At 41.8% G+C, this 14,938-nt stretch overlaps 1 protein-coding gene across 11 annotated transcripts in view; it reads right to left on the reverse strand.

Annotated features, from left to right (window-relative positions):
* The window catches only part of SHISA6 (shisa family member 6), a 353,649-nt gene that overhangs the window by 209,913 nt on the left and 128,798 nt on the right, over window positions 1–14,938 (reverse strand). For 5 of the 11 annotated variants that reach the window (XM_083148330.1, XM_083148332.1, XM_083148328.1 and 2 more), the window contains exons 4-5: window positions 14,094–14,156; window positions 8,758–8,856 (exon numbers count right to left, since the gene is read on the reverse strand). In XM_083148330.1, the coding sequence (XP_083004456.1) occupies window positions 8,758–8,856; window positions 14,094–14,156 (162 nt within the window). The remainder of the gene's footprint in view (window positions 1–8,757; window positions 8,857–14,093; window positions 14,157–14,938) is intronic. The other 6 variants (XM_083148329.1, XM_083148336.1, XM_083148333.1 and 3 more) reach the window with 3 other exon arrangements.

Raw genomic sequence — 14,938 nt, forward strand, 5'->3', positions numbered from 1 at the left:
CCCTGCAAATATCTGAGCACATGACAGGTCTCAGCTTATCATCAGCTATTTTATGCTTCAAAAATGCTATGGGCACATTATAAATTGGTTGCCTGTCATCTCTCCAGAATGTATCACGTTACCTTTAACATGCAGCATTATCACGGGGTTGAAGGTATACAGGGATTACTTGTTGAGTCATTCATGTACACTGCTGTTTTCAATTATAACAGCTTTTGTTTTTTTGGCCCCTCCTTTAAATTCCTGACAGCGCCGTACAGCTATATGGATTTTAAATGTCAGCTAGTGTGGCACCACTGCTACTTTCAAACAAGATCCGTTTTAGAGAAACCCTTAAATGTCAACTATTTGAGTTCACTTATTTGGCATAAGAAGTAGCCTGACAGCTGAGACGTTCTATCACAAATTAAAAAAAGATTTTTGCTGCTATCTAATAAGATTTAATAGGAAAACCGTCTCAGACAGGGGTTGAAAATTACTGACACCCACTTTTTTATAGTAAAGTTAATAAACAGTCAGATATCATTCTTAAAACTAAGCCTGCAGCAGTAACAGGCTCTGATGTCAATAGATGGACATTAAAGATAATGACTTAGTGACAGGTACAAACATGAATAGTATATGATATTATAGGTATTTTCTCATACACATGTTCCTTCTTTTAGCACAGACTTGGCGCAGTTTTATTTCCCTTACAGCTAAATTCAAATAAAAAATGTTGTGTAAAAAAAAGATTATATTTCCTGTTTAAGGTAAACCTTACAGGTCATTATTATAAATAAAATTCATGTTTATTATTATCTTTATTTTAATTTTTATTTCATTTCATTCATTTTTTTTTAATTTATATATTTTTTTATTTCTAGTTTTATTTTTTATTTTTTTCATTTTCATCAATAATTTAATATTTTAGAAAGAAACCAGGACCTATCTCTCTCTCTCTATTATATATATATATATATATATATATATATATATATATATATATATATATATATATATATACAAAGTGGTTTTGCAGGATGGCACTCAACAAGCGTTATACAGTCCTCCGGTGCCAGGAACTTAAACGGTTAATAAAGAGCACTTACCCCCTTCCTTTGCAGGTGAGGATTGAACCGGCACACAGATGTAGAAGTGAAGAAAAAGACGTTTATTGTACAGGCATGGTATGCACAGACAGTCAGCTGTAACCTAACAGCCGTTTCAACCACTTCCTAGTGGTTTTCATCAGAGGTGTAGTCACATTACAGTGTGCTGTTTAAATAGCATAAAATTGCGCCCAAATTGCTCCAGAAAGAGGCCAGTCAGACCTCCTGTGACGTCAGTTAGCGTCACTGACAGTGAATGACAGCGGGGCTGGAGACTGGGGGAGTGGTGAGTGGGTGAGTCATCAGGGTTCTCCCGGAGCATCAGCGCTATGCTGGCCCAGGGAGTTCCCTGTGTAATGTTAGTAGACTACAGTGCAGGTGACTGCGGGGTACAGCAGCGTAGCTGCTACATATATGCACACTGTGTAGAGCGGTGTGCTGGGGTGACATGGAGCGCACGAGCGGCTGGTTAGAAGAGTCAGTCGCTGTGACGCTAGCGGCTGGCTGGAAGTGTCAGCAGCTGTGACGAGCGGAGGGGTGAGGACGGGGGTGTGTTCACACGGGGGTCTGGTTGCCCTGGTAACATACCAACAATGTATAACGGACACGTTATCACGCTAGCGGCTGGCTGGAAGTGTCAGCCGCTGTGACGAGCGGAGGGGTGAGGACGGGGGTGTGTTCACACGGAGGTCTGGTTGCCCTGGTTGCCCTGGTTGCCCTGGTAACATACCAACAATGTATAACGGACACGTATATCAACAATGTATATCAGCACCTTCAGCCGTGTCCTGAAAAGGGACACTAATTCCTTCATTGAGAAACAGAAGATATCCTTCCATAATATCTCCAAAGAGGAGAAGCAAGCAATTGACACACTTTCTAGTGATGTGGACTTGATTATCAGACCAGCGGACAAAGGGGGTGGCATCGTCCTGCTCAATAGGGCTTACTACATCGCTGAAGCTATGGCACAACTATCTGACACAACATGCTATGAGCAACTGGACATGGACCCCACATGGAGATACAAACAGATGGTCGACAAAACCATCCAGCTGGGCCTGACCAACAACTACATCAGTGAAGAAACTGCTAAATTCCTCACACAAACTCACCCTAAAACGCCGTGCTTATACACACTCCCGAAGGTACACAAGTCACTTGTGACCCCACCGGGAAGGCCGATTATCTCGGCGCGCGGGTCTCTCTGCCAACCACTGTCCCAACTAGTGGACTTCTACCTCCAACCAGTGGTGAAAAAAAGCAAGAGCTTCATAGCGGACACCAGCGATTTCCTAAGGAAGATTCAAGCCCACCAACAAAGTTTGAGTGGAGCTATGCTTGTGACACTTGATGTCACAAGCCTCTACACTAATATCCCACATAATGTAGGACTAGCAGCATGCCGGGAAGCCTTACTCAGCAGTGATGTTTATGTGGGACCTCCTGTCGAGTTCGTGATGGCTCTGATGGAAATGATCCTCACGAAGAACTACTTCCTCTTCGAAGGCAGGTTCTTCTTACAACGCCAGGGGACCGCCATGGGTTCTAACATGGCACCGGCGTATGCCAACCTGACCATGGCAGCTTATGAGGAGGCACACATCTGTGGAAATACCGAATACAGTGCTGACATCGCACTATACGTCCGATATATTGACGACCTCTTCCTTATATGGACAGGAGGTGAGGAGAGACTATTGAAATTCTTCAATGAACTTAATTCCATACCAGGAACTATCAGGTTCACCATTAATTTTAGTGAGAAGCTCATTAATTACCTTGACGTCACGGTAATGATTGAGAATGGGCAGCTCTCTACTAAAATCTACACTAAAGAGTCTGATAAAAACACCTTGCTTGCGGCTACCAGCTTCCACCCGGAGCCACTAAAACGTGGACTACCATACTCTCAATTACTAAGAGTAATCAGGATAACTTCTGACCCCGAGACAACCCAGACGGCCATAAATACAATGAAGGACAAATTCCTTGATAGAGGATATGACAGGAATGAAGTAGAGAAGGCGGCCCAGAGAGCGCTGGCACTTAAAAGGGATAACCTCCTTCTACCTAAAGCAATCTCCAATGATGAAAGCGACGACAGACTCAACTTTGTCAGTACTTACACCGTTGCGTCTAAACATATCAGAAACAAGGTGAATGAGCACTGGCATCTGCTCACCAGTGACCCGGTGCTCTCCAAAGAGATCAAGGTACCTCCCAGATTCGCTTACCGCAGGGGCCCCAACCTTAGGGACCTTCTGGTCAAAACCAGGCCTAACCCAATAATCGGCTCAAGACAAACTTGGCTTAAATGCAAAAAGGGCACATTCAAATGTGGAGGATGTGTGAACTGCCAATACTTGCTAACTGGCCCAGTATTTAATAACCCACTCAATGATGAGAAATTCAACATCAAATACCACCTCGACTGCAACAGCAGATACATTATATATGCTCTACAGTGTCCGTGCCGCAAGGTCTATGTTGGAAAGACAACTTGCACCTTTAAGGAAAGATTTAATCAGCATAGATCCTCGATCAAAAAAAGCATCAACCCCAGAACTACCCAAAGTGACCTCAAGAACTTGCCTGTCGCAAGACACTTCTTGGAACAGAAGCATAATATGATTGATTTAAAATGCACCATCTTGGACCATGTTCCACCTCTGAAATATGGGGGCGACAGGGAGAGACTTCTTCTACAGAGAGAACTCTCTTGGATTTTCAGGCTTAAGAGCCTGGCCCCGCAGGGTCTTAATGAGGATTTTAAAATGGGTGTCTTCCTATGAGATACCAACAATGCCCCCTTTATGGGCTTTATGACATATACCCCTGATACCTTCGTATGCCGAGGGATCCTACGATGCACATACCCCTGAAACCTCTGAGTGTCCAGGGACCTTGATTTGCATTATACGCCGCCGAGCGTACTGTATTCATTTTTTATGTATATACCCCTGACACCTCCGTGTGTCCAGGGAACTAATTGTATAACACACGCCGCCGAGCGTACCGAATGGTTCATGTACCCGCTACTCTAACAACTCAGTGTGTAGTTCTATAGGATACCGCCATGTGTACTTATAATTGGACAACCACATACTCTAAGTGGTCTCTAGATTGTGTAGACACTGCTAGTGTCGATTGATAGGCACCATAGATCATGACCAGTGTTCCCATTTGTATTAGTGATATGGCCATGTTGCCAGATGCATCACCCTTGTACCATAGCCAGTATTGTCCTTTATTTCCCGGGATCGACACGGCTCTGTGTCGACCGGGTGGACTAGAGGCGCACTATGATATTATGATGTTCGGATCAGTCACTGACATGCTCTTTTTACACTTTTTACAGTAGCAATAGTCGACAGCACTAACTGTTGACATGTCCACATTATGCTGAGTACCTAGGCGCTAGTCGACATCGCACAAAGCTTACTTGCACGCTGTCTCTACCATCCGGTACATACTGTTGTGAACATATTCCCCGTTTATTATTGCCTATGATTTCCCCCGTTTGTTATTGCCTATGTTTTCCCCCACTTGGTTATTGATAACGTGTCCGTTATACATTGTTGGTATGTTACCAGGGCAACCAGACCTCCGTGTGAACACACCCCCGTCCTCACCCCTCCGCTCGTCACAGCGGCTGACACTTCCAGCCAGCCGCTAGCGTGATAACGTGTCCGTTATACATTGTTGGTATGTTACCAGGGCAACCAGACCCCCGTGTGAACACACCCCCGTCCTCACCCCTCCGCTCGTCACAGCTGCTGACACTTCCAGCCAGCCGCTAGCGTCACAGCGACTGACTCTTCTAACCAGCCGCTCGTGCGCTCCATGTCACCCCAGCACACCGCTCTACACAGTGTGCATATATGTAGCAGCTACGCTGCTGTACCCCGCAGTCACCTGCACTGTAGTCTACTAACATTACACAGGGAACTCCCTGGGCCAGCATAGCGCTGATGCTCCGGGAGAACCCTGATGACTCACCCACTCACCACTCCCCCAGTCTCCAGCCCCGCTGTCATTCACTGTCAGTGACGCTAACTGACGTCACAGGAGGTCTGACTGGCCTCTTTCTGGAGCAATTTGGGCGCAATTTTATGCTATTTAAACAGCACACTGTAATGTGACTACACCTCTGATGAAAACCACTAGGAAGTGGTTGAAACGGCTGTTAGGTTACAGCTGACTGTCTGTGCATACCATGCCTGTACAATAAACGTCTTTTTCTTCACTTCTACATCTGTGTGCCGGTTCAATCCTCACCTGCAAAAGAAGGGGGTAAGTGCTCTTTATATATATATATATATATATATATATATATATATATATATGTCAAATCATAAATACTTATCAATGTCTATTTCTCACTTTTTATGTCAGATTTGCCGGGGAAGGAGACAATAGGCGGACCGGAAGACCGCAGATGACCACTTCCGGCACTCGATACCGGAAGTCCCCACCGTACCTTCAGCGCTATAAAAAATTGCAGAGATACCATCAGGTGGTGTCCCTGCAATCAAGAAGAGGACCCCGGGAGTTGTTCATGAAGTATTATTAAAGAACAATGGAATAGGTATGAATTAGGAAGTGACCGGACATGCACTTCCGGGGGAGGAGTTGGAATATATATACAGCACACATGGGCCGTGAGGAAGAGCCTTTAAGCTCGAAACACATTGGCTACTGCAGTGTTTTTTCTGGAACAGGAACCTTCCCAGCCTCAATCTTCTGGAGCCAAGCAGGGTGCATCTGGAGGTACTCTGCACTTTTCCACCTGTGGCTCTGCCATAAGGCTTGGGTAAGGGAAACCCCTGGAACATTCACATTGCCATTCATCATTTTTAATTGTTGTCCATATTTTATTCCACATTGTTCATTGTCTATTTGGACACGTTGTCCTATTATTGTCATTTTTTACAAATAAATTGTTTTTAACAAATGTGAGCTTGGAGAGCGCCTGTGGTCCCTAAATATTTCTTTTTTGCCACATTATGATAAATAAAATTGTTTGCTTGGAAATTTTTACAACCCGTTTTGAAAAATTCACTTGCCACTTGGGTTACAGAGAAAATGCAGCTATGTACATCATTTTATCAGTTAATGAAGCAGATGTTCTACAGTGACACATAATTAAGACAGTCATAAAGTTTCCTCTTTCTTCAGAATAAATGAGAAGATAAATGACAAATACCTGAGAAATGTTTTAGGAGAAAAGTAAAAATCAAATAAAGATATGGCCCTAATGTGACAACATAAAGTATACACAGTATTCACATTTTGCAATTGAAGTACACTAGCAGGAGCATATTTTTATTGTCGGATAGATTTGGGTTTAACTCATGAATGTTTCATATTCGTTACTGAACTGTACAGTACATAATATCATCAATTTTATCTTTATTAAAGCATTAAACAACTTAGGGATCATTCCATAATTACCATATATTTGCACATTTACGCAGCAAAATGTGTCCTTACATTTCTACCACGACCATGAAACCCAGCAGAATGAGCTGCCCAATGTTTCTTCTTGGGAGGAAAACTATACCATCAAGAACTTTGTAGAGGTCTGAGAAATTCTTTGAATCAAACATTACAATAAAATATTGTATATTCATATAAGTATATTCATATAATAGTACTTTCTATGTAATAGGCTGTGAGATCTGTGCTATCAGGCGCAGTGGAGAGATTATTTTGCCACTGCACATGTGTATGTGCATGTGACATTAGGGTCTCGCAATGTAAAGATCAATTCACAAAGTGATTTTCCGTCCAGGAGTGTTTATTGGTAGTAATGGGATTAGGCCAGTTTGGACTGTAATCCCATTCATAGTTAAAATACAGTAGCTCTGGTGTCTTACTTCCAACAGCAATGTTGTGCACTCTTAGGGATACTCCGAAGGCCAATGATCCTCTGATGTACATCCGATGTCTACGTCTTTATATAAACCATTGGATTCCCCTAACATTTGCATATATTCACATAACCGATGGGGATGGGATCACAGCTGCAATTGCAATTGCGACCATCTCTAAATGAGGCCCTAGGTAATATCTAGGTGTGCCTAATTTTCACAGAACATGTCATAACTAGTGCAGTGCAACAGGTACCGTTTTCCCAGGGTCCTAAGCCATCTTCAAAGTTGTATATATAAAATTGTACTGTACCTCTTTAGCGTGGCATTATAAAACCCACATAACCATTTAACAAGTTGGGATAGGCCCACAATGGCTATTTAACATTCCATCAGAGTGCAGCACACTTTTTGATATAACTCTAAACCAGGGGTAGCCAACTCCAGTCCTCGAGAGCTACCAACAGTTAATGTTTTCCAGATCTCCTCACAGAATCACAAGTGAAGTAATTAGCTCCACCTGTGGATCTTTGAAAATGTTTCAGCTAGTAATGAGTGCACCTGTGCAGCAGCTAGGTTGTCTGGAAAATGTGAACTTTTGGTAGCTCTCGAGGACTGGAGTTGGCTACCCCTGGTTTAGAGTTATATCAAGAAGTGTGCTGGAGTTGGCTACCACTGCTCTAAACTATATACGGATTTATTCACTCATACGTGCTGCAGCTAGCGCCAACCAGATCCAATACACCTGGTGCGCCGGTACACCCCTAAAATTATATAATATTCCATCATGGAAGACTGGCAAAATGAGTCTTTTGACTCATGTTAATCAAAGCAAACTGACAGTGTGGAAAAAGTGTTTGTATTGGCCAATCACAATCATGAAGGGAGTAATATTTAATATAGCACTTCATACAACGTAAAAGCGTCTCTAATATATAGAATGTGTAATTCCTGAAGTACTCTTTTTGGTGTTAGCCAAATTCCTGATGAGAAAGCGAGTAATGTGCAAGAGATACTTTTATATCTCAAATATCACCATCATTTTTGTGCTGTGCGATGAGATGTGTGACGAGAGCGCGCATCTCATCGCACCCAGCAATTGTACCGTGTTTGGGCACCTTAACGCCATTTGTATATGATACAAAGAAAGTAACATAAGTGTCCAGCTGTCTCACCTAAACACAGTGGCGGTACCAGTCTGTGGCCAGAAGAAATGCAAAGCCTGTTAAGGTCAATGGATTCTAATGACCAAACAGGCTACATAATCATTCTCATGAATATTGGTTCAGCTGCCTCCACTGCATGAAGGAAATATGTTCTTTTTAATGATAATTTCTATGGAATTTAGTCTATTGCCCTACTTTTAACAATTTAAATGACAGTACCATTAAGAACCATGAACAAGGCTACATGAAGCAACAGTATAATTTGTGACATATTGTTATAGAATGTAGCCGTTTGTGATATAAACCTTACAGCCAGTCCCTCAACTGCAATTGTTAAAAATAGTTTTTTTTTTAAAACCTAAAATCATCCAATGTTCAAAGGTTGTATTTCATTGAAATATATCGACGGAGTACAAAAATGTAGTGACGAATAGAGTTTTATGTTACATACATGGTAGAGCAGTATGAATAGACAACATGGTAAACACCAATTGGAGGGTTTCTCTCTAGATTTTATGAATAAAATTAATCAATTCAACTTTATTAACAAGTAAGACAGTGGGAGACAGTGGTCACAGGTACAGCCATATGTATGAGATAAGAAATAAATGTATTGTACTATACCCTTGAGATGTCCTCGTCCTAAGGTCACAAATCCAGAGGAGATGAAATTATGCAGATCGGGTCCTCCACTACGATATATATCCTTCCCATAGTGCCCTGCTGAGAGAAAGGAGCCAGTTACATCATTTAAAGTAAACTAGGAAGAATCAGGGACCTTCAAAACTCCACAGTAGATACGAACGAAATTTAGTACAGTGGCACGGAACATTCACCTCTCTCCTAAAGTTTAGTGTAACATTTTGCTGTGATTTTGTTCTTAACTATTCCTTAACAGATAATAGTCAGAGCTGGATTAAGGGGCCCCCTTGCCAGAGCTGCACTGCCCCTGCTGAGGTGCTGGAACACTACTGCTCTGCTGCGGCTGGTGGTGTAGGCCACAGATTGCATGAATCAGCCATGCTGCCCGAGAAGAGGTGACAGCCAGAAGTGCTGTACGATGGGCAGTGCACAGCCCCCGGCCTGCCCTTCCCTGATGGTCAGGTGTCTTCTCTCCCCCTGTAGCATGGGCCCTCCCCTCAGCAGCTCCTGATGCCGGCTGTGTGGGTGAAGGAGGGGCATCTTGTTATCAGGGCTCTGTCTTTGGGGCCTTGGCCCCCACAAGGTCTTAGGGCGGTATTCAATGTCAGGGTCACGGCAGTCGAGCTTGCTCGACCGCCGTGACCCAGTCCCGTTCTCGGTCAGCTCGACCGAGAACACACAGGTGGGATTCAATGTCCCGCCTGCCAGGGAGCGAAAAGGGGGCGTGGCCGCGAGTTGCTGCCGGGAATAGGCGAGCTGCAGCCGGCAGCTCGTCACTTCCTGGCTGTTCTTGGCAGAACGAGCCCGACAGCTTGTGATGTCGGGCTTGTTCTGCCGAGATACCCTGCTCAATGCTGTCGGGGAAGACAGCATTGAATAGGGCCCGGCGGGCATCTCCCCGGTGGGAGGTGCTCGTCGGAGATTGAATATCCCCCTTAATCTGGCTCTGATAATAGTATTTAATAAAAAGGTTTTATTTAGACTACAGGTAGAAAGTTATTGTGTCAGAAATGGCCTCTTTGGTCAAGTTATTAAGAAAGGAAATACATTGTAATGGGTTTTTATTACAATGCATATGAATATTTTTGTGCATTTCTTAATCTGAATTGCTGGCCTCTCCATAATTAAATTGTAAAGGCTGTTCAGCTTTAGGGACACAATGGGAGATTCTAGTTCCTCTTTGTTTCAGGGGCTCCAATGCTTCTGGAAGCAGATTTATATATATTGGGTAGAATGTAGAGATCTGGAGCAAGGAAATCTCCCACTATAACAATTTACAGTTAAAATAATAACAATAAAAATTAGCAGTGCTGCTTTTGGCCAACAGGTTCTATACAAATCTAATTTTGTACTATGGCGTGTGTGGTTAAGGTGATAGGTTAACAGAGATTTAGTCAACAGTTAATATGTCAACCACTATTGGTTGACAGGCAATAGGTTGACATGAAAAAGGTCAACATGCAATAGGTCAACATTGACAAAAAGTTGATACATTAAAAAGGTCAATGTGGTAATGGTCGACACATGAAAGTGTCAACATGAGTTTTTCATGATCTTTTTTTTTAGCCAACTTGTTCTTCCTTCTCCATCCATGTTGTCCTAGAGGGAGAATATAATAGTGTGCCATAGCAAGCGAAGCAAGCCATGTGAGGGGACACGTAATGCTGTGGCCACATGGGTTGATCCAGCGGCCACAGCATTGGCCGGCAGGGTGCCAGCATTGGCTGGCGGGGAGGGAGGGATGGCGCACGGGGGTTGCTGCATTAAAGAGCATATCCCTCATTCTCAGATAGCAGAAATAGACTGTGCTGCATGGTCTATTTCCATAGTCAATTCTGATGCCGTGGAGCCGCACGTCAGGATTGGGTTCTGAACAGCACAATGCGATCTGTACTATATGCTATGCAATATTGACTATACTGTCAAAATCACTAGTGTAACATCGCTACACTAGTTTAGCTTTACACTAATTGTGGGCCTTTCGCCTGTCGACCAATAGTGGTGGACCTAGAGATCCACAACCAGTGGACTATTCTGTCCTCAATTTACACTAATGTAATATTCATAACACTCTGAATTATTAAGCTTGGTTAATAGACTGACAGAATGCCTTTATTATGACATACCAATGACAATATTTCAGAGCAGAACTGTAACATAGTAACATACATGTAACATAAACAACCACGGTACATTGCATATAGTACATAACTACATATATGAAGTATACTGTCTCATACACTTACCATTAAATACAAAATAACACTTACAAGTACATATCACCGAACTATGATATACAGGAATTACCAAACCCATACATACATGCCAGCTCCATTTGAAATATAGATTCAGACAAGTTAAGCAAAAGTCAATGACCTGTCAAGGCTGTCAATCAGTGACTGTAGAGAATAATGCCCTGTGTTGGTTTTATGATTGTGTCAGACATTGTAATAAAGTTCTTAATTTGAGATAGTTATGATATAGATAAAAATTGATACATTGATAAAAACAGATCAATGATATACATATAGTTATAGAGGATACACATGGTGAGATATGCACTATTTTTCTATTCGATTTTGCTTGTAGAAGCAAAATCTAATAGAAAATGTATTGGTTTTTCTACATTCAATGCAGATTCGATCCCAATGCACGCTCGAGTGTAGTGTAAATCGAATAGCAAAATAGTCTTGTCAGGCAAGACTATATGGTACAGATCTGTACTATATAGTCAAATCGAATGCATTTTGCGTACCATTTGATTTGATCCCAATCGAATCGGGATCAAAACGCAAGTAAAATCGCACCATGTGTACCCACTATTAGACAGACAATTGTAAGTTAGTTAGATAGATAGATTGATTGATTGATTGATAGATTGATAGAAATACAGATGATAGAACAGATAGATTACAAACAGACAGACAGGTGGATAATAGATAGATCAATAATTAAAATGGGAGAAATGAGTCTTGATATAAAAATGCATTCGATAGATAGATAGATAGATAGATAGATAGAAATACAGATAGATAGATAGATGAACAGATAGATGACAGGCATATAGATATAAAGATACATTATAGATTGATAAATAAAATCAATCTATAATAGATTGATAAATAAAAAGGGGAGGAATGAGTCCTGAGATAAGAATACAGTACATGAGATAGATAGATAGATAGATAGATAGACAGATAGAAAGAAATACAGATCATAAATAGAACATATAGAGGATAGATAGATATATACAAACAGATAGCTAGTACAATTGAGGGGGTGCGATACTATCAACATTTTTCTAGTTTATATGAAAAGAAGTATACCAACATAGATATAACAGCACTTTGGTCTGGAGTCAGTGAGATCAGTTCCACAGCTTTCCAGGTTAACCAAACAAATGTCTGCTAGGTAATGAGATTGTCTTATCACCTAGACAAATTCTGTGTTTTTCTATTTCCATTGCATATTTTAGAATAACCCCTGATGAAATCTTGTTAGGGACGAAACGCCTTGGAGTTTGTATATAAATTGTCAATTTACTCTGGAAATTGAGAGTGGAAAAAGTTTGAACTGTGAATTAACCACACAAGCTGGATGTAACACTGGAACGTGTTTTACTCCTGTTTTAATAAAACTGTATTATGCTTTTTATACAAAAAAGTTATGATTTTAAAGAAAAACACGTCAGAAAGGTGCGTTATCTCCATGCTGGTATACTTCTTTTCATATAAACTAGAAAAATGTTGATAGTATATTGCTCCCTTAATTTTACTAGTATCTGATTTTTTGGGTGTCCTGTTAACAGAGGACTCATTGAGAGGAGCAGCAAATTCTTGTTTCCTTTCCTCCTATATCAAATTTAATGGTACTTGTTTATTTTCACGGCGGCAGCATCTCAGTCGCAGCAGCATCTGTGTCCCCTTGTGGGGCTCGATTCGCTCGCCCACGCTATGGGCTCGGTGGCTCGTACGCTCTCCGCACTATCTAAAGTCAACTCCATGCCAACGTGGATAGTGGGGGTATGAACCAATTCATGTTGGCATGGACTTTATTTTAGATAGTTTTCCGAGCGCCGAACCCGGAAGTAGCAGCCGGCCATGCTGCCGCCGTGAAACTAAACAAGTACCAGTTTAATCTCAGAACAAAGGTATCTTTTTGTATTAGACACATACATTTTTTTATTGGATTATAGATTGATAATGAAAAGGGGAGAAATAAGACTTGAGATAAGAATACAAAAGATAGATAGATAGATAGATAGATAGATAGATAGATAGATAGATAGATAGATATGAGATTGATAATGAAAAGGGAAGAAATTAGTCTTGAGATATTAATATATGAGATTAATTGACCGCTATAAAAGATAGATATGTATCTGTTTATCAATCAATCAATTTAAATATTATTAATACCAATGTGTGACTGCTGAGAGTTATTTGCTTTTAATGTCAATTGTCATGGAAACCAGTTGAACTAGTGTGTAATGTATATTATTTGTTTTATAAAACATTCTGATATAGAAGAAAGATGTACAACATACAGATATGTCCACATACATCTTGGCTTTTTTTCTCAATTTGTCACAACATGTAAAACACGGCTTAGCTGTTTTTCCAAATGTAGCAACTAGATAGAGTCCAAAAAATTTCTGAAGCAGTAGAACTTGTATAAAGTAATAGATTAGAGAAGCAAATTTTTTGAAAAATCACAAAGCGTGACTTTTGCAGAGTCCAAGGTGTGCCATATTGCGCCATACATGGTGCAGCAAAACCAAGATGTACATGGACACATCTGTATAAGATCTCCAGCACACCGCTGTGGGTCTGGCTGATATAGGGACAAACATTTTTACTTCAAAAGACAGATGCACCAACGCAGCAGGAGAATAGAGTATACACAGAACATAACCAGATGAACCACACACACAACCCCCCCCCCCCCCCACACACACACACACACACACTGATGCATGCATTGCTGTAGATTGTGTATTTAGCGTACACCAACATACACGGAGCAGATGTTAGTTCCATTCTGGATGAGAAGGTGGTAACCTTGGTAACGGCAATATTTAGAATTTTTTGTTCATTATTACAGGAATTACATGATGAATAAAAGGAAAGAGACAATTGGTGCTGTTAAGGGTCTCTCTCTGCAGCTTCCTCATCTGCAGAGGGAAGAATTACGTGTATGGAACCTGCAACGTGGATCATTAACAGAATTACATTGACCATAACATACTGAGAAGCACATAGCCACATGAAGCACAGGCAGCTTGCCAGCAGACTAAACAAACGCTTATACGCTTGTACCTATTGTATTCAGGTGGCCATGTGGCTCCATATTCGTGGGCACATCTGAGAAACGTCGAGAGGCTGCAAGAGAAAAACCAGGCCCAAGTTTGAGCTTCAGAAACTTTGCATGCAGTGAGGACTAATATTTCCTGTGGTAACTGTGCATTCAGAGGTTAAAAATTGTTATTTGCAATGTAACTATAATTACTGTAACGACACCCAATTCACATTTCCTTTACGGAAGTGGCTTCAGAGTCTGTGTGTAACATCAAATGGAATCACTTTGTAAGATGGACCATTACACTGAATTGATCATCTGCAACTACACAATAGATACCTTAACATGCAGTAGGAGCTGTTATACAATGGTTGTTAAACTTGGTCCTGAGGACCTAAAACCGTTGTGGTTTTGCAGGTCACCTGTGGATCTTTAAAATGTGATACTGTAGTTGGTCATACATCAGTGCCGCTGCTACAGTAGGTGGTCTGGAAAATGTGAAGTAACAGGGGTCCAGAGGATAAGGGTTGAGAAACATTGTTCTAATCTATACATCTCATGTCTATTCCTCTGTAAACACATAGGGCGAGATTCACCAAACTGAAAATGCATTTTCATATGCAGCAAAGCCCCACCGCCGGGGCTTCACTGTGGGGGGTTACGCCAGTTCTATATGGCGTAACCCCATGGAAGCCTATGGGCTTTCCTTCGCGTCCCCCGCCGCCCCGAGCACCCCCCCCCCCCCCCGCCGATCTGCGATGCCCTCTCTCACCTGTGTCCGGGCAGCCTCCTGCTGTGCTGCCCGGACCAGTGATCTCCTTCTCCCAGCACAGCTTCCAGGTGCAGGGAGAAGGAAAAGGAGCCC

This window comes from Crinia signifera, chromosome 6, assembly GCF_055691185.1.
Source record: "Crinia signifera chromosome 6, ASM5569118v1, whole genome shotgun sequence".
NCBI classification, from domain to species: Eukaryota; Metazoa; Chordata; class Amphibia; order Anura; family Myobatrachidae; genus Crinia; species Crinia signifera.